Source organism: Glycine max, chromosome 1 (assembly GCF_000004515.6).
Source record: "Glycine max cultivar Williams 82 chromosome 1, Glycine_max_v4.0, whole genome shotgun sequence".
In the NCBI taxonomy this organism is placed as follows: Eukaryota; Viridiplantae; Streptophyta; class Magnoliopsida; order Fabales; family Fabaceae; genus Glycine; species Glycine max.
This window is the reverse complement of record NC_016088.4, coordinates 44533086-44553865: the sequence shown is the minus strand read 5'-3', so window position 1 is coordinate 44553865 and position 20780 is coordinate 44533086. Positions and strand designations below refer to the sequence as shown.

Here is a 20780-nt window from a genome sequence, read left to right as displayed (position 1 = left end):
ATATTATTCCTTTAGAGCTATAATTGTTTGGTTCTATTTTTTTGCTTTTTTGCTGAGTTGGCTTTTTTGTTTTTTGTCTCTTATCGCTGGCTTCGATGGTTGGATTGTATTTACATGGTTTTTCGTTAATCATATTATTGTTCGTTTGTTGTGCATGTGTGTTTTTTGATTAACCATATTATTGTTTGTGTGTTCTGCATGTGTGATTTTGTCAGGTTTTTATTGTTTGGTGATTTTGGTTTCTGCATGTTTATGTTGCTCTGACACGTGTTCTGTTCTGTTTTTCATTATTTACAAACTCTTAGTTTTTTTTTGTTGGCTTCCATTTGTCTGTTATTGTTTGTTGGATTGATTGATAGTGTAATACTTTTTGTGGTATGTTGGCATTGATGGAAATCTTATTGCATGTGTGGTTTAAGGATGGGTTGGTATTCTGTTTTCCAAAAGTTGAACTTTGTTGTGTTTGTTTTCAGCCTTTCTATTTGTTTGTTGATGGTTGCAATATTATTTGTTCAGAGATATAATTTTTTTTTCTGCTTCTCTGCTATTTGCTGATTTGTTTTTTTTTTTGTTCAGGTTGTTGCATGTATTGGCTTAGTAGTTCAACAAATAGTATAATAGTTTTTATGGTATTTTGTCATTGATTGAAATGTTATTGCATGTGGCATTTGAGTCTGTGTTGCTGTTCTATTTTTTGTCAGCATTATTTTCTATTCTGAATTGACAATCATTCTTTACATAGCATTTGCATGGTTTTGGATTTATTACATTTTTGATTTAGAATTGACAGGTCTATGTAATTTTATGGCAAGGATTCCTGACAAGATTAGGTCTATTGATGGATCAAAAGAAACGTTTAAGCTTGCTGTTAGGATCACCGATCTTTGGTTCGTTGGGACTCCTAACAAGTTTGAGCAAGCGGAAATGGTTTTTGTTGATTCTGAGGTATATTTTGTGCTCTCTATTTGATTGTTGGATTGTTGTTGATGTCATTTATTGATTATATAGTTTGCATATTTCAGGGTGATCAAATTCATGCTATTTGTAAATCGGACCACCTCAAGTCTTGGAAAGCTTATTTGAAAGAGAATTGCACTTATGTTATGCATAATTTCAAAGTTGTTAAGAATGATGGTCAATTTAGAGTGTGCGAACATGAGTACAAGTTATTTTTTATTGGAGTGACGGTTGTTAGAGAAGCTGATTTGCATGAACTGCCTTTTAAGGAATTTAGATTTGTTGAATTTGCAAATGTTGTTGCTGGCAATTTTGTGTCTGGCCTGTTGGTTAGAGAGTATAGTCACAATTTGTGCTTTCATTTTGATCATAACTTCTTTGGGTTTTTTCCGATGACCTATTTTCATTTCTGGTGGTTTAAGATATTATTGGGGTCATTGATCAGGTGGTCTTTCGGCATGTTTCATCGAAAAATACCAGGGTTGTTTTTAGAATGAAGGATTTGAGGTTATGGTTAATCACAATTTTTGCTATCTCCTGTGTATATTTGGTTATTTAGAGTTTATATTGTTGAGAATTTTATTGTTCATTTTGCATGGTGCTTATGTCTATCTTATCCTTATGAGGTGATGGATGTAATGTTGTTTCTTTGTTGTAGCAGTGAAATTTTGTCTTGCACACTTTGGGAGAATTACTGTACTCAGTTCCTATCCTATTTGAATGAACGTGGGCATGATGGGCCGATGGTTGTTATATTGATGCATGCCAGAATAAAATATGCACAGGGTAAGTATGATATTTTATTTGTTGATTTGGATACTCAATAGCTGAGTTTTGTTGTTGCTGTTGTTGGCATTTACAGAAAGTTTTCCAGCTTCAGTGAGCAATTCCTTCAAGGCGTCAAAACTATTGATTAATGATCCTATATTAGAAATTCAGGAATTTAAAGAGAGGTATTTTGCTTATCATCTTTGCTCTGTAATTGTTAAATTCGTGTGACAATCGTCTTGACTGTAATCTGTTGTTTGATTCTATTTATTCGATTGGCTTAGGCTTTTAGATTTAGGTGTTGATGTGAGTCGAGTTTTGCTACCTGGCGATCAAGCAAGCTCACAAGTTTCAGGGGGAAGTCAGCTATCATCAAAGGATTCGTTTCTTTCAAAGGCTGAAGCCAAAACTATTTTAGAAATCAATGCCATTTCTGAGGTGGATCTGTTATCTGTGTTTATTTTATATTCATTGCAGTTGGAAGTTGAATTTGGTTAGATTTGTTTGCATTCATATATTATAGCTAATGTGTCTAACGATGGCATTTTATTGTTGGCAATTTGATTGTTATGGTTTTTTAAAAGGACGTTGTTTGTGTTACCGTGGGGACTATTAGCAAAATAGTCATGGATAACCATTCATGGTGTTATCCAGCCTGTGCTCAATGTCATAGGAAAACTGACATCCAAACAGGACCATTCACATGTGGATGTGGCAAGGATAATGATCAGCCTGTTCTAAGGTAATTGGAGTTTTAGTCCATTAACATGTTTTATTCAGTGAGGGCGAGCCCTGGTGCAGTGGTAAAGTTGTGCCTTGGTGACTTGTTGGTCATGGGTTCGAATCCGGAAACAGCCTCTTTGCATATGCAAGGGTAAGGCTGCGTACAACATCCCTCCCCCATACCTTCGCATAGCGAAGAGCCTCTGGGCAATGGGGTACGAAGTTTTAACATGTTTTATTCAGTATTTTGTTTTTGATTGGCATCTAAATTGGTAGGTATAGACTTAAGGTCATGGTTACACAAAACAATGAGAGTGGCAAATTTTTGCTCTGGGACCATGAATGTGCTGAATTGATTGGCCAAACAACTGATGGTGTAAATAGGGTCAAGATTGAAGTATGTTCTTCGAGTTGTAACTGACAGCTGGTGAATATGTGTTGTTTCTGGCAGGATGGTGATCTTTGTTGGACCTTGTGGCCTCAATAATCTTAAGAGGGATAGGCTTAGAATATAGAAGAAGCAACAACAATCAATTTAACAATGTTCTTTAAACATGCAAGACACAATTGATTGCAACAAAATAAATAAGATAAGGGAAGAGAGAATGCAAACACAGTTTTATACTGGTTCGGCCACAACCCGTGCCTACGTCCAGTACTCAAGCAACCCACTTGAGATTTCCACTATCTTTGTAAAATCCTTTACAAAGTCTGAACCACACAGGGACAACCCATCCCTTGTGTTCAGATGCTTTACAACAAGAGACTCACAGTCTCTTAACCAATCTCATTGAATAAGAAGAATAGAAGAAGAATTCTCTCTTCAAGAGAAGAATATTACAATGAAGATCATGTAAGAATCCTTATAGATTTTGCAAGTGTTTGGTCAAGGATTTCTTTTGAGAGAGCATTTGACAATGAAGTTCTTTTGGAATCTCTCTCATTGTCTTTTGAGAGGATAAGACATTTTGGACCAAAAATACTCTCTATCTAAAATTCGTGCCCAAGTCACCTATTTATAGGCCTTTGATGGCCATTCACAAATCTAATGAAAAGATGTGACTGTTGGCAGATTTTCTGAAAACTTTCCACTGGTAATCGATTACAATGTTTGTGTAATCGATTACACAGTTATAATTTGAAGGGTTATGACTTTTGAATTTGAATTTCCAAAGTTTCGTTGCTGGTAATCGATTACAGACATATGGTAATCGATTACATGTTGAAAATTCAAATTCAAAACATTTTTCAACAGCTATTTCTCAACCCTGTCTTCTGGTAATCGATTACACTTCCTGGTAATCGATTACCAGAGCCTTGAATGTCTTGAAAGCACTTTGTTTTAAGGCAAGGCTTGGTCTTTAATGAATCTTGAAACATGGCTTTGCTTGTTGAAGCACTCTTGAATTATTCTTGAAGCAAATGCTTATCATTTGAAGCAGCCTTGTTTGATTCTTCTTTGGCATCATCAAAATTATGTATACATACATTCACAATCTTGATTTGAATGCTTCCCCTCAAGCACTTGACAAATTGTTGGGTCATGTGCTTGCTTTTAAGGTCAGGATTCAATCAAGATTAAAAAATGTTGTTGTACTTAAATACTCAAAAGACCTGGATTTGATCAATGTTGTTCTGGAGATGCTGCCTGATAGTGAGGTGTTCTTTTCTGATATCTATTTTAGTCGTTGTTGTCATGATGATATGATTCATGAGTTTGACTATCATCAACTTATATATGGTGCAGACATGTTCCAAATAGATCCTTCCAATGTTGATTGCAATGATGCTACGCATGTTGAATGTGTGAGTTAATGTTGCTGTCATGAACATTGATATCTTATATGTTTTTTATTTACCAGTTTATGCTTTATGCAGCAATTTCTATCTGCCACAGCTGACCATGATCCGGTTGCGGGGTTGCCTTTAACGCCCAAAAAGCGGATGTCATCTGATGAAGCCGATGATGAGTTAGGGAGCTCTCATATTTCGTCAGCCCAGCTATCGTCTAACAAATTAACAAGACATTCTCATAGGAGCTAATTTAGCTGATTCCAGATTCTTATTGTTGTGTTTTCACACTGCTATTAAAATATTGGCATATTGAACAGACAATTATGTAGTTTTTGTTATCACTGCATTTGCACATTTGAAAATCGGTTTTTTTGGATTCATGCTTTTAGACGTTCTAAATTGAGATCTATCCATATTGTGTTTCTGCTGTAGTATTGGAAGTTTTCTTATATTAAATGTGGCATTGAAAGCAATTGATTTTCCCAGTATTCTTTGTTTGGTTGTGCTCGATACAATTGAATTATTGTTTACCATACCTTTGATGGTCTATATGGTTCTAACAAATTAATGGCGGAGTTAGCCTAAATAAAAAAAACAGTGAAGGAGATAAATTGGTGTTCAAATAACATCAAATATTAAAAAACACCCAAGGAGGAAAATTTATAGCTACGTTGGCGATCATGTTGCTACTCGATATTCTCACGTTTTTAATCTATTTGTTGATTAACTGCTTAATGAATTCCATTCCCACCTGAATTGCCTGAAAATAACAGGGAAAAAACCAGATTAAGAAAAAAATAGCATGCAGAGGATTCTGTTAAATTTTTAGTTTCAGTTTTCCTTCTCAATCGAGGTGCTCTTTAAATTAATCAAAGTTTCTATCCTGACATCGTATTTGCTTATTTGGAATGTGTTTGCCATGAATGTTATCACTCCATTTTTGTAGCTATCATTGCTTTGCTAAAATCATGTGTTCGATATTTCAGTTGCAATTTTTAATTTCATTGATGGCTTGCGCAACTTTAATCTTGATTTTAACTACAACAAAGTAGAACTATATGAAACAAGTCTAATCTATGGCGAAGAGAAATCAAAGAAAAAATTGTGATGTGCTGGACAAGGTTATATAATGCCAAATAAAAGATGTAAAATAGAAATTTCATATTTTAAATTGAACACATCAACTAATAGATGGCAGATGATATCATATTCAATCATAGAAAACAAGGTGATTTTATATATTCTAAATAAATATTGTTTACTCATAATCATTATGTTTATTATTTTGCTAATCACAGGTATTCGCCTTACTGAAAAGGAAACAATTCATTTATGCTTAACTAAGATTGAGAATATGCTACAAGCGAATAGAAGAAGCTTGCGAGATTTTACATCCATGCCATACGCAATAGGATATGCACGAAACCAACATCATAATAATCTGATCCATAATGAAATGACATATGACAAAGAGATGTTAGCAGAACAATACAACACGGCATACCAATTGCTGACAGGTACTCATAAATTATGACACATTTGATATAGGAACTCCTTAATCATAATAGTATATATTACTATTTGTTAATATGTGGATATATAATTACAGATGAGCAAAAAACTATTGTCGATACCATTATGTCTGTGGTTAACACTCAATCAGCTGCAGTTTACTTTCTCTGTGGATATGGTGGAACTGGCAAAACATTTGTTTGGACAACCTTATCATCTGGTATACGCTCCAATGGTGGAATTGTTTGTACAGTTGCTTCAAGTGGAATTGTTTCATTACTATTGCCTGGTGGTCGGATTGCACATTCCAAATTTGCTATGCCAGTCCCTGCAACAGAAAATTCAACATGCAATATTCATCAAGGCAGTGAGTTAGCTGAATTATTAAAGGTTACAAAACTAATGGTCTGGGATGAAGCTCCAATGTGTCACAAATTTGCATTTGAGGAACTAGATAAAAGTCTTAAAGACATCATGCAAAACAATCTGCCTTTTGGAGGGAAAATTATGGTTTTTGGGGGGAGATTTCCAACAGATCTTGCTAATTGTTCCAAAAGGTAATTGCTCAGACATCGTCCATGCAACTATAAATGCATCATACATTTGGGACCATTGCCAAATTCTTAAACTTACAAAAAACATGAGATTGCTATCAAATGCTCCCCAGCAGCCCAACAATGAAGAACTCAAACAATTTTCACATTGACTACTTGACATAGGAGATGGAAAAATTGGACAATATAATGACGGATTTTTCAGAAATCACTATTCCAGATGAGTTTCTCATAAAAAATTATGATGATCCTATCCATGCTATTGTTGAAGCCACCTATCCCAGCTTGATAGATAACTATAGTGACACAGATTACTTGCAAAAAAGAGTTGTTCTTGCGTCTAAAAAAGAAATTGTTGACAAAATAAATGATTATGTCCTATCACTTATACCCAATCACGAAAAAGAGTATTCCAGCGCAGATAGTATTGATAAATCAGATGAATTGCTCAATCCTGTTTTTGCATTATTGCCACCTGAATTCCTATATTCATTGCAAACATCAGGTATACCTAATCATAAATTAAAACTTAAGGTTAGAACTCCAATCATGCTATTACGAAATCTCGACCAGACTGATGGCCTGTGCAATGGAACTAGGCTCATTATCACCAAACTCAGATCTAATGTGATTGAGGCTGAAGTAATTACTGGGCCTAATTCAGGAAATAGGACATACATACCCAGAATAAATATGTCTCCTTCTGAATCTGCATGGCCATTCAAACTTATAAGGAGGCAGTTTCCATTCATAGTTTCTTATGTTATGACTATAAACAAATCTCAGGGACAATCATTTCATCACATAGGACTGTATTTGCCACACCCAGGTTTTAGTCATGGCCAACTATATGTTGCACTCTCAAGGGTCAAAAACAAAGATGGACTTCATATTCTCATACATGACAATGATGGTAATCCAAAAAATATTACCACTAATGTTGTTTACAACGAAGTCTTTGCGAATTTATAAACAGGTATCCTTCCATCATACAATACAATTATGTTGTCCCATTAATTACACCTTTCTGTTTGTTTGTTTTATTCAGTCTGACATATAACACATGCACTATGTATGTTGTTGCATTCCAAAATTGTTATAGTCACTTCGGGGAATTCAATGCAACTTCAACTAATTTATTTGATTCTACATTATATTCTCTTTTACTCCTTTTGTTCAGTTTGACATATAACACATATATCATGTATGTTGTTGCATTCCAAAATTCCTATACTGACTTCGGGGAATTCAATCCAACTTCAGCAATCAACAAATTTATTTAATGCTGCAAATGTTATCTGAAAATTTATATTACATGGTCAATATCAAATTGTTATTTCATGGTAATTTATTTATATAACTACAAATCATACAATAATTTACGAAATACACGTACAAATCCATATTATGGTTAATTAAATTGAAATCCTTTTTTATTTAATCTGATTTAACGAAAATGTTTTCCAACTACCTGGGCCACCCCTGCACATTTTGTATTCGTGCTTACACTCCTATACAATTGGTTTTTACACTTCCACTTAGTCTACAAATAAATCCAACCTCAATCCTTTAATATTTAATATGATGATATGATATGATGAATATGAATGATATCATATGATTTAATTTAATGAAAATGTTTTCGAAGTCTTTGGGGTGCTGGACCAACCATCCACAGTTTGCATTCATGCTTTCAGTCCTATACCATAAACTTTTGAACATCCACTTACTCTACAAATAAATTCAACCTATATTCACTGTCAAATTAAAATTACACCAACCAATCCCTATTGCTAATAAATACACTGCACAACTGCTGCTCAACCCTTACTTTTCTGGATACCTACACGCTTCCTACACGCTTCATATCCCCGCTTACTTTGCTATCAGATTGCCTTCTGAACTTCCAAAAACCGCTTTCCCATCCCACATAAAACTTACACCACTAAGGAACTATCGTAATAAATGCACTAAGACAATTACTGCAGTTGTATCTCCCTATACTACATCAAATGTAATCATTATCGAGAGACGTCAGCGCTGTATAGGGTTGTGACTCTTCACAACTCTTTTTTGCATCATTCAACAACAAAGAGTCACCATTTAATTTAATTTCTTAATTAAATCAATCATTATATCGATATAACACCACCGCCACTTACAACACTTCTATACAGATATATCTACGTATAGTACACATCTCTTCATCTTCTTCACATTCTGCCAAACCAAACTAAACTCCCTATTCATCTTCTTTGCATCCAAGAGTCACCATTTAATTTGTTAATTAATTCAGTCATTATATCGATATAACACCACCAACACTTACAACACTTCTATACACATATATATACCTATACTGCACTTCGTATTCATCCTCTTCGCATCCTGCCAAATCAAAGTAGACTCCCTATTCATCTTCTTTGCATTCTTATGGCCACTTCCGCATCACGCTCCACTATTGTAATTTATTTCTTCTTCTTCTCATTTTCATCTTTCTTATATTTGTTTCCTCTATTCCTTTGGTTACTTAACATTTTCACATTATTCGTATAGTTCCCACGCGATCCAATGGACAACATAAGATTCACCGCACCTTTCAGAGTTCAAAAGGTAACATTTCACATAAAAAAACGTTTTCTACTTAATTGCATTTCCATTTTTTTTCAACTGCCTCGCCTTACTTTCTTTGCCTGCATAACCTTCTCCAAGTTCCTTTTACCTATCACAGGCAATGGCTGCGCAACTACCCCAAATACGTTTTATTCCACTACGATGGCGAGATACATTTCATTAGGGTAAGAACACTCGGTACTAAATGCTTTTTTGTTGATGGCTTGAATGATTTTAGAAGGGCACACAACCTCCACGAAAGCGTGATTCTACGTTTGGTCGCCGGTGACAAAAACACCACTTTCACCGTTCATATTGACGGACCTGCACACCACCACTCTAACCTAAAACCCATCATTTATAGAAGGAGATACATCTTTACTGTTGATATCACAGATGATATGCTACAACAGAACCTACCTTTAGTGCGTTATACTACACTTTTTTCAGTCTATCATACTTTGTGGTTTCCTCATCAATTTGTTTAACCATTCTTTCTTTTGATGATACAAACACTTCCTGCAGCGGCTTCCAAATTTGTGTATGGCTCCAAAAAAAGTATTACCATCCACCACAGACTTTCAAAATCCACCAAATGGCCACTCACCATCCACCATGACGTCCCTGCCATTACACAACCATGGTTCAACCTCATTCATGAAAAAAATTTAAAAGCCGGAGATGAGGTAGTCTTTTACTACCGTTTTCATGACCATGCATGGGAGCTGCTGATAAGGAAAGCCATCGAATGGAACAACAACAACACCGACCCCGACTCTGATGATTAAGTTTTTTTTATATTCATCTTTTTTTTTAAAGTTTAATATTTTATGTTTCCTGCCACCACCACCAGACAATTTGTTCGCTTCAATATTACAAATATTTACGTTCCGTTAAATTTTCTCAGCGCTTTGTTTGTCGTTTGATTTTATATTGATTTTGCGAACTACGTTCAAGCGATAGGTCAATATTGTTGGTATTTAAATGAAAACAGAGATAGGTCAATATTGACTTCTAAATTAGATTAAATGATGAAATCAAATGAACATTTAAGTTAGATTATTATATTATTCCATAATAATATAATGGTTCGAATTTCTGTTTCAAATAAATGGTTGCAATTAGTAAAGCTGTTTTGATCAAAAGTGTAGTCGTAGGATTAAACCTTCTATTTGTATGCTGCTGCCATTCGTTGTGTCTTTACCTTTTTCGGTTTCCTTGGCACTGAAATACTAAAAACATGTGTCAAGTTTGTCTGATTTCGTTCTCATACACACTACTGTTTCTATTATGTTTTTTTTTACCCACCTCTGTCTGTAGTCCGTTTTCGGCTTTATACAAAAAACCACATAGCTTAATACTGCCACCACCTGTAACACATAACTACAAATTTGAATTTTTTTTTGCTGAATTAAATTAAATTTTATATTGGATCAGAATTAAATACTATTATTTATAGAGATAACAAAATTATTTAACATCACAACAAATTATTTGTATACACTGAAACATTTTTTTAAACAAAGACTAAAACATAGTTTTTTTATGAGTCTAAATTATCTTTTATAATCAAAATATTATTTTCATATGCTCACTAAACATTTTTACAAAATTATTTTTAAAATTTAGTCCCACTTCACAATTAAATACATCTAAATTAATTTCTTTCTAGAAAAACAAAATATTTCTAATTTATTTCCCATGTTTCTTTTATATAATTTAAATCAACTCTAAAATATTTTCAACACAATCAAGTCTTCATGCAAATTATCTTTATGTTATATACAAACAGCATCTTGACAGATAGTATTTATATCACTTAAAGTAAAAATATACAAACAGCACCCTGACAAATATTATTTTTTCACTTGCAGTCTAATGATACAAACAGCATCCTGACAGATAGTATTTATAGCACATACACTCTATTTCATCAACATTATAATTATATATCTATTTAATATTCAATTATGTTCTTGTGATTGCAATTTTATTAACCAAATGACCCGTGCCTACCTCGGGTTACAGACTAGTTTCAGTTAAAAGGAAAATATTGGGTGAGCCGATTAAAAGAACCAGAGTGTCTTCATTCATACCATTTCTAGACTAGACTCGGTACTCCTTGCTCAGAAGTAAAACAGACTCAACAAAGCAATAACAGCACAAACAAACGCTCTTTGCACAGAGAAGATCCCAAATTCGCAACAATCTCACTCTCTTTACTGGCCATGGAGGATCCTCCGTTGCAGAAGATCGCGATTTCGGGCCCCACACTCGCCTCCCTCATCCAGCGCTTCTCCACCTCCCCCTCTTCCATCCACGGCCTCCTCTTCGGCCACGTCACCCCTCTCCCTCTCACCCTCTCCGACGACGACACTTCCTCCGCTGCCACCCCCACCCCCACCCTCCTCGCCACCGTCACCGGCTTCCTCACCTCCCCCTCCTTCCACGATTCCTCCGGCACCGTCCTCCCCTCCTCCCTCCCCAATTCCCCCCTCCTCGGCTGGTTCTCCGCCCGCCGCCGCTCCCCCCTCCGCCCCTCCATGCGCGAATTCTCCGTCACCGCCTCCCTCTCCTCCCTCACCCAATTCTCCTCCCAAATCCAAAACCCAAACTCCGAACCCTCTCTTTTTCCTCCTTGCATCTTCCTCCTCCTCGCCTCCCCCTCCTCCGACAACCACCACTCCCACGTCCACACCCACGAGTACCGCGCCTTCCAGTTCCGCCCCGCGGCCCTCTCCTTCGAGCCCCGCTCCCTCGACGTCGTCAACATCGGTCCCGCCTTCCGCGGCCACTACGGCGCCTTCAGCCCCAATTCCAACCTTCCGCCGCTCGACTGCGGGCCCCACGGCTCCCCGATGATGATGAGCGAAGGTGGCGACGAGGTTCTGGGAAAAATGAAGCAGGCCGCCAAGGACCAGAGGGAGCTCGACAAATGCGCTGAGGGGTTTGAGATTGGGAGGCTCAGCAGAATGATGGGGTCTGAGGCCAGGAGCTGCACCGAGGGTTTGGAGGAGTTGTATCAGAAGATGCTTGTGAAAATTGAGAACTTGACTGGTTTGGTGGAGAAGAGTTCTGCTATGGTTCTTGAGCAGGTGACATTAGTATTATTATTGTTATTGTTGTTATTAGCAATATTTTTTTGATGTCAATGTTGAACTATTTTGTCTATATGAATTTATGGAGTAAATAGTATATGCACTGACAAGGTAAATTGTCCTTATACTTTCATAAGGTCACTCATTGGCCATTGCTTTGTTCTGTAAGTTTGTTGGCTTTAATAATAATTACTTTAAAAGTTAAAGTTTTGCCGGTGATTACTTCTGATTGGTTGACTGTATGAGTTTAATTTCTATGTATTGTCCAATGTAAAGTAAAATAAAATTATAGTGTCAACTAGTCTGAAATCATTATTGTAAGTCAACAAATTTATCCTTCGTAACAGTTTATAATTGAATGACAATGTAAAAACCCTTTACACGGTCAATGCATAAACTATTTATTCTATTTATATATAACATGATGATTGTGATCAGAATGTAGTTGTTGTTAATGTTGAATGGTTATTTGTTAGATAACATGATGTTCAATATCAGAATTGTTTAAATGTGGGGAATGGGAATGGTAATTGACTAGAGTACTATTGGTTTTATTTTGGAATGTGTTGTTGCCAACTAGTGTTTTTTTTAATAGAGTTCTTGAGGTTTTAAATTGGGGGGTGATGTGGGCCAATTGCAATTGGTGCAGTTTCATGGCCTGATGCAGTGATGGGAACCAAGATGTTGTGTATATGCGTCATTAGATACCGTATGCAATTTTAAATGTTGGCAGAATTTTTTGTAGTTTTGGAGTCAAGTAGAATCATTTTTTAGTAATTTTAAAATATAGGTTTATGGGGTGTTCTCAGTTAGTTATCAAATGGCACTTGGTTCATATCTTTAAGTTTGATCATGACAACGTTAAAAAAAGGGCATTTTCTCTTTTCATAAAAGTCAGTACCGTGTGTTAACCCTTAACTTAAAAAAGAGTAGTGAGGTTTGAGTGCAGGAGTTTTCATGCCAGGGAAGCCGAACCGCTGGTGAGGAGAGGACTCAAATCTCAATTTGACCTATCTGGCAAATTGACATTTGGCAATTTTGTTGATAGAGATTAGAATGTCTGGTTGAAGCATTGGTGGAATAGTAATGATGTGAATATGAACACATGATACTTACTCCCAAAGCTTTGGATGTCTAGGAAGTTACAAGAAATTGCTTGCAATATCAGAAACTTGGGATTAAGTGGAAGGTATCAGAGTGTTGTGGCTCTGCAGTTTTATTCAGACTTGTAATCAGTTTTTAGGACTTAAACTGTTATTTGTTAGGTCTATAAATAGCAGTTAGGATGATTAACTTGAGGTTGCTTTGAGGAACACCTAAAATCCTACCCCAAATAACAGAGACTAAGGTTATATTTGAGCCCTGCTATCCCTTTTATATTTCCTGCTATTTACTTTCATGTTGAATGTAAGGTACTGTTTGGTTTAAAGGGGTGAATTTGTGCTGAAAGTGAATTCAGCTGAATTGGAGTAAAAGGGGTGAGGTGAGGATGTTTGGTGGGTGTGAAAGGCAGACGAAAGTTTTAAAAAATTGTTGGGACCCATGCCTTTAAACTTTCACCCCAATGGAGAATTTGAGATGAGATGGGATGAAAGGTGCTACTCATGAGGGGTACAGGAGAAGAACTTTTCACTTGCCAAAATTGACCCTCTCTACACCCTCATGGTTGTCAGGTTGCCTACATAATTGATTATGATGTTAGCATAATCGATTATGTATCCATTGCATTGTTCAAATTTGGTCTAGTTTGTCTCAGGTTGGCAACATAATCAATTATGCTTATAGCATAGTTGATTAGGTGGTCATTGATTCTCAGACTTTGCTTTCCGGTGGCCTCAGATCAAGTTACATATTTGATTAAGCAATTTACATAATCGACTAACAGCGTTCAATTAAGTAAAAAGGTAAAAAATTTCTGTTGCACCTTAATGGGGTAAAATGGAAATTTGCTCCATCTCTATTTTTTATATATAAGTGCTCCATCTCTATTTTTTTAATAAGTGCTCCATCTCTAGTTTAGTTACTTTTATTATTTGCCTACAACTTTAATTTAAATCTTTCATCTCTTTTACACTCTCTTTCATCTCAATCAAACAACTTCACTTTACACTCTCTTTCATCTCTTTTCATTCCTCACACTTTCATCCCTTTTCATTCCTCTCTACCAAACACACCCTAAGTTATTTTCTATCCATTTATTTACTTGCCGATATACAGTTCTTTCTTACATGTCATAAGCTTTACATTCCCAGTAATGGTAATTATTTATTTAATTCCTTGCCTTTATTGTTTCCTTTATTTTTATTTCCCTATTTTCTAAATGTCTTACTTTGTTGCTATTCTTCTTATCAATCCACGTTATATCTTTTCTCTCAGTTTTCAATCACATTTCTGGCATTTTGTTTAAATTTATTGTTTGTTTTTTTGCTCAATGCTTTTAACTTTTTTTCTTTCTTGTTAGTTTTCTTTGAGTTCGATATTTGACATATTTCTCTAAGCTTTGTTCTTTTTGTTTTTTTTTTTTTAAACTTCTCTATGTTTTCTGCATTTCATTTACTTTACCTTAAACCCATTATTTTCAGTTCTAAATTTTCTGCTGATTTCATTTGTTCCTATCAGTTTGTTTTCCTTTTATGTCATGTTCTTTTCAAAACATTCTATTTTTGGTTATTTCTCTTCTGATTAGTATCTTCCATCTTTTCATATTTTTTTTTCTCTCCATCTTATTTTCTAGTCAATTTACTTTTCTTTTCAAGTTAACTCTTACTGGATTATGGGCAAGCTGTTTTGTTTTCAGGTTATTTTTGTTGATTGTATTTCCTTTTTTTCACGTTCAATTTTGTCCCCTTTCATCAATTTAGTTGTGTTTTGTCAGTTATTTATATTTTCCTACCATTTTAATCTTGCCAATTTATCTTTCTGACAGTTTACATTATCTGTTATATTTCCTAGTTCCTACATGTTTCCTTTATGTCTGTTATATATTTGCCAATTTGACATGCAAAGGTCACTTGCTATTTGCATGTAAGTGTCATCTCAATGAAACACATTTACAAGTTTACTGCACAGCATGAAAACCTGCATGAAATGGAAAGGGTTATAGACTAGGGATTAGTTTGGTTGCTTTCTTTAACTGTGAGGATTGAAAAATAGTGTGATTTGGATTTTTTTTTTCTTGTGTGCCTGTCTACCTGATACTTTGTGCTTGATTTTTCTTTTATCAACCTTGAACAGGAAAATCATAATAGGAAGTTGAAACACAAAATTTTAAGATCTGCTGCCTCAGAATAACTACCTTTATCAACGGTGGTGATCCCTTCTTTTTTTGTTCAGGTAAGTTTTGTTTTTAAATTTTGTTTTAGCTGTAGAATTTTCATTTCCAGCAATCTTCTTGAATAAATAAGTAATTCATCCACCAAAGAGAAGACCTGTGATATTGTGCAAGTGGTTTATCTCTCTATTCATACTAGTATTGCTTTAGTATGCCTTGTCCCTTGAGAGTAGCTTTTAAGTTTTGTAGTTTGCATAAGCAAAACTGCATTAACCAAGTTGAGTAAGTTCCACTGCTTTATAGCAGAACCTTTCTGCTGCACCTCCAAAACTTGTAAGAAAATATATACTTTAGATTTCAACTTCTACAGTATGCAATTTCCTGAAATTTATCAGTGTGTGAACTTAAATATTTTAAAGAATTCAAGTTCCAGGTCACATATTGAGCTACAAAAGCCTGACACTTCAAGAAAAGAACCTTTGCCATCTTGGACATAGGTCATCACTCATACTCTAAAACTTGTTACCCAATACAAACTTTGACATTTCCAAGCAGTAATCTTTGGATATGAAAATATTAATTGGGATATTTAACACTTGGATGATTTTAAAATGTTTTAATGCATGCGAAATATGTCTCATATATTTCTGTGTCGAGTGTATGCTTTTGTACATAAAAACATACACATTTCTATAAGTTATAAGTATTATTATTATTTTTTTAATATATATGTTTATACATTGTGTCCTTATATTTTGAAATCTGTTGTCAGTTGTCACTTTGTGTTATATAGGGGCTTATAGACATTGTCCTTGTCTATGCTTCATAAATGTTATACTTTTTTCTGTTTCATCTGGATTTACTCATCAAATCTTCAGTTTCAAATCATTAGCAATGCAAGAACTCTTCTGTGTGTAATATTCAAGCTCATTCACAATTCACATTCATTATTGTACAAATTGAACCAAGCTGTGGTTTTAGAGACCAAGTCTAACCGTCTAAGTATCTTCAAAGTAACTCAGTTCATTTGTGACTTTAGCCATTACAAGCTTCCTCAGTCTTAGTATTTTTCCCTCTCCCTCTCAAAGGATTTCAGGGGTTTGACATTTATCATATACTTTGCCTCAGAAGTAATCCCAAAGGATCATGAGTTATGCCCACCTGTGCAGGTGAGTTGATTAAGGGAAAAATAGGAGACCAAGGGTGTTCATTTCTTGCACACTTGCTTCCAGATCCATACACTTTTCACATTACCTCCTTGGTTAGACAACTTTATTCTTTGTATCAAGTCACAGCCAAGCACAAACTAAAACTTATAGTGGAAAAAAATTAAGGGGACATAATGACTTGGGAAATAAAGCTAATACATTATTACTTCTCGTTTTCTTATTTTTATTTTTTCTTTGGGCTATTGCCATAGAAAAATGTAAGGCTTTGCAAGTTACAACAACTAAGCCTTTTCCCACTAACACTAAGCTTAGCAAATTATTTGTAGAGAAGTTAAATATTTAAATCTTGATTCTCAATTGAGTAGTGCTAACAACACACTCTAACATTTAACACACATTCTAGTATTTGTTAAAATTTATTGAAACTACAAAATTAAGAGAGATTCATTAATTAAATAAGAAGTGAGACTCACAAATTTGTGATTTTAATAAATTTCAGTTAATAATAGAGAGTATTTAAGAGTGTGTTGTTAACATTTCTCTTCTCAATTTAGGATGTATGGTTGAATCCTAAATTGGGAATCTAGATTTTCTTAAGTATCAATTCAGACCATTTGTCATATTCAATGCTATATTTAATTTCACACATGGAAACATGTATATGGTACCATGTCTTGCTGTTCTGTTACTGTATTTTGGACAATGCACATATCTGTATGCTGTCTATGTTCATGCTTCATGGGTGTTTGGTGGTGAATTGTCTTCAAAATTTATGAGTAATTATATCCCAGATTCTTGATAAAACTTCAGTTACAACCCTTCTATTTGAAGACTTTGTTGGTTTGTTTTGCAACTTCTTGCCCTGTGTGAAAGAGATCTCTTTTATTCTTTAGTAGTAGAAGTAGTAGCTGTGCACTAGGGCAGGTTTAAACTTGGTACATTGGTACTTTTCTTTCATCATCATGTATCTCCTCTCCTCCCTTTTTCTTTTTACTATCAACTGATATGGGACCTCTTACCTGATGATATCATAATTGTAAAACATGAGGTTTTTATTTTTATTGGAAACATAAATTAATGCTGTTGAGATTGATAATAATTCAGTGTCTGTCTTTGGCATGGGTGTTCAGTTTTGGAGTGCTTAGACTAGTGGTGATCTCCAGATCAACATGAAACAGGGCGGTGATTTTGCATATCTCACCAGGCTTGTGTATGAAAAGTTGATAATAAGCTACTAGAAAGCATCACAATCATGTTGCCATAAAACATTATGAGCATACATAAAACTTTGTAAAATCATTTTTTTGTCGTGCAATAGTCTCATGATGTATATTGGTGAGATTGCTTATGTCAAGTAGCTTTATGTACTCATTAATGTCGTGGTTAGAGAAAATAAATGTTGAACTTCATATGGTCAATAATCTATGTTAACAAGCTTATATTATGTGTGGCAAAACAGAGATGATTAGCAACGGACATTATCAGCGTTCTGTGCCTGATCTGGATCAACAGTTTCTTCTGGGCACTTGAAAAATGAGTATGCCTTGTTGGACCTTTCGGTGGGCCTGTGGTATATGCAGTCAAGCTATTCTAGATGATGTATTTTACTTTTTGACGACTCTTCAATCGGAAGAAGGTAGTAATTGTGCAGAGCAGTTGAATGATGTGATCCTTCTCAATACAAGAACGATCTGATGTTTTTTGATCCTCACCCTGTGGCATATATTCGCTTCATGTAACGATATGCCAACTCTATTCTGTACTGTATTTTCACCTTTAGTTGTTGCTATGTTGTTTTCACAAGGTTACTTTACGAGAGAAATGAAATCAAAAGCCTTGCGGTATTGTTAATGGTTGCAAACTTATCTTTCTACTCCTAGTATAAGACGTTTCTGAAATGCCTACCTATGAAAACTATCCTTTACGAGCAGAAATTCTGTTGGGTGCTTGCCAAGTTATTGGTTAATAATTTCGATTGGTTAGTGGACTTGAAATTCTTTTCCTCAGAAAAGTATGTCTTATTGTTTTGTTTCGCCACTTGATCCATGTATATAAAACAAGGTTGTCCTAGGGGACGATGTTATGTAGGAGTTTCATATTCATTTCTTCCAAAATAATAAATGCAATCAATATCATTTTTATTTTTTATTTATTTATAATAGCTATCTTTTAAATGATGATCTTAATTATAATATATTTTTAAGCTGAATTAATAAAAAATATTCATTTCTTCCAAAAATAATAAATGTAATCAATATCATTTTTATTTTTCATTTATTAATAATAGCTATCTTTTAAATGATTCTTTTAATTATAATATATTTTAAAGCTGAATTAATAAAAAGTATTTTGCAACTAATTTTTTATACTATTATATAAATTTAATTTTTATTTTATTTTCTTATATAATTTTTCTTTGGTGCATATTTTAGTTCAACAATAATATGATAAATTATTGTATCCTTTATAATGATTATTATAAATTAATTATACGGAATTATTTAATAACTTTTTTTATTATACTAAAATATAGACTTGCAAATGAAAATTATATAAGATTCTAAGATTGAAAATATATCTCTTTGGTTGAAATTTAATAAAAATAATTATTTATTTATTTTAAAAAATTTCATTTCTTATGACATTTATTCAAAAAAAATATTTAACCAATTACTATAAAATAATTATAAAAATTTATTTAATAACATTTTTTATCATACTAAAATTTAGACCTCGCAAATAAAAATGATACAAGATTTTATGATTGATGAAAATATATTCCATCATAAATATTTGATTGAAATTTAATCACAAAATAAATATTTATTTATTTATTTTAATAAGTTTTCATTTCTTATGATGTTTATTTAAAAAAAATATTTAATGAAAAAGTTATTTTTGGAACTAATTTAATTTAAAATAGAATTACCATAATAAAACTAAAAACGAAATTTATGTAGGTAAATGACTTAATATATTTTTTCAAAATAATTCAAGTTAAAAGGAAAGATATCACTATGAAAATATATTTGAAATTAAATATTTAAAATAATTTAATATGAAATGAATCAAATAATGATCAAGTATCAATTTCAAATAATTAGCATTAATATTAATAGAGGAAACATATAATTCTAGCTTAAATAAGGAAACATATAATCCTAACTTAAATGCTACATAATAGAGGAAACATATAATCCTAGCTTAAATAAGGAAACATATAATCCTAGCTTAAATTATTTGACAGCACAATATTATTTTCCTTTCCTTATTTTTCTTCCATATATATTATATTTATGAGAATATGATTTGATTCCATATTTCATTCCTAGGTTCTAGGTCATTCTATTCCCATTGTACAGATTATAAATAATGTAATCATTGCTATTATTGAGTAATGGAATTTCATATGAATTCTCTTTGTCTCATTCCCTTTTTTGTTATGGTATCAAGAGCCTTCTAAGCTTCTAGCCGCCATCTCACTATGGCTACCTCTGGCTCATCTGGTGAGGATGATTCTACTCCACCACCACCACCTTCCTTCATTGATCCCAGTCAAAACCCAGCCAGCCCTTTCTATATCCATCCCAGTGAGAATCCCACATCTGTTATTGTTACTCCTCCACTTACTGCCAATAATTTCCAATCTTGGTCCCGTTCATTTCAAATGGCTCTTATCTCCAAGCACAAAATGGGTTTTCTCAATGGAACTATTCCAATTCCTTAGCCCACAGACTCGATTTATTATTCGTGGGAGCGATGCAATACGCTTCTCATATCATGGCTGCTTAACTCGCTTTCTCCCTCCATTGCTCAAAGTGTTATTTTCTTTGAGCATGCTATTGATATTTGGAATGACCTCCGTGAACGCTTCTCTCAAGGTGATTTGCTTCGAGTCACCAAATTGCAGGAGGAAATCTATGCTCTTAAACAAGCCTCTCTCTTTGTAACTGATTACTACACTACGCTTAAGTCTTTGTGGGAGGAACTAGATAACTATCGCCCTTTGCCTCCTTGTTCTTGCTCTGCAAAGACTTACCACCAATAGGATTTTATCATTCGTTTCCTTAAAGGCCTTGATGAGCGTTTTGCCATGGTGCGTTCTCAAATCCTCTTGCTCGATCCTCTTCCTTCTGCCAATCGAGTATTTTCCATGATCATCCAACATGAACGACAACATTCCAACCCAGCTTCTTTAGCTCTGGACACAAACCCATTCGTTAATGCTATTTTTGGCAAAGGCTGAGGCAACCCACAACAAGGGGGGACCAAATCAACACGTAAATGTGACTTCTGTGGCCGCCTCGGTCACACCATTGAT

The 20780-nt window shown here is 34.3% G+C and overlaps 2 protein-coding genes across 3 annotated transcripts; both read left to right on the top strand.

Annotated features, from left to right (window-relative positions):
- The first annotated feature begins 6497 nt into the window (after positions 1–6497).
- Positions 6498–9709, top strand: LOC102659856 (ATP-dependent DNA helicase PIF1). The gene is made up of 2 exons (XM_006574145.2): positions 6498–7221; positions 9447–9709. Exons 1-2 carry the CDS (start codon positions 6498–6500, stop codon positions 9707–9709), a joined length of 987 nt encoding a protein of 328 aa, XP_006574208.1.
- Positions 9710–10983: 1274 nt separating this feature from the next.
- Positions 10984–18303, top strand: LOC100798241 (uncharacterized). 2 transcript variants are annotated; one of them, XM_006573322.4, is made up of 3 exons: positions 10984–12016; positions 15254–15352; positions 17590–17915. In XM_006573322.4, exons 1-2 carry the CDS (start codon positions 11150–11152, stop codon positions 15308–15310), a joined length of 924 nt encoding a protein of 307 aa, XP_006573385.1. In that variant the 5' UTR covers positions 10984–11149; the 3' UTR covers positions 15311–15352; positions 17590–17915. The 2 variants fall into 2 exon arrangements, with proteins under 2 accessions (XP_006573385.1, XP_003516399.1); XM_003516351.5 differs by lacking the exon at positions 17590–17915 and adding an exon at positions 17919–18303 and having other exon boundaries at positions 10985–12016.
- Positions 18304–20780: the final 2477 nt, after the last annotated feature.

Coding starts and splice junctions, on each gene's coding strand:
- LOC100798241 (XM_003516351.5), top strand. CDS start 11,150: ATGGAGGATCCTCCGTTGCAGAAGATCGCGATTTCGGGCCCCACACTC. Junction 12,017..15,253: donor CTGCTATGGTTCTTGAGCAG/GTGACATTAGTA, acceptor AACCTTGAACAG/GAAAATCATAATAGGAAGTT.
- LOC102659856 (XM_006574145.2), top strand. CDS start 6,498: ATGACGGATTTTTCAGAAATCACTATTCCAGATGAGTTTCTCATAAAA. Junction 7,222..9,446: donor TCTCATACATGACAATGATG/GTAATCCAAAAA, acceptor CACTTCCTGCAG/CGGCTTCCAAATTTGTGTAT.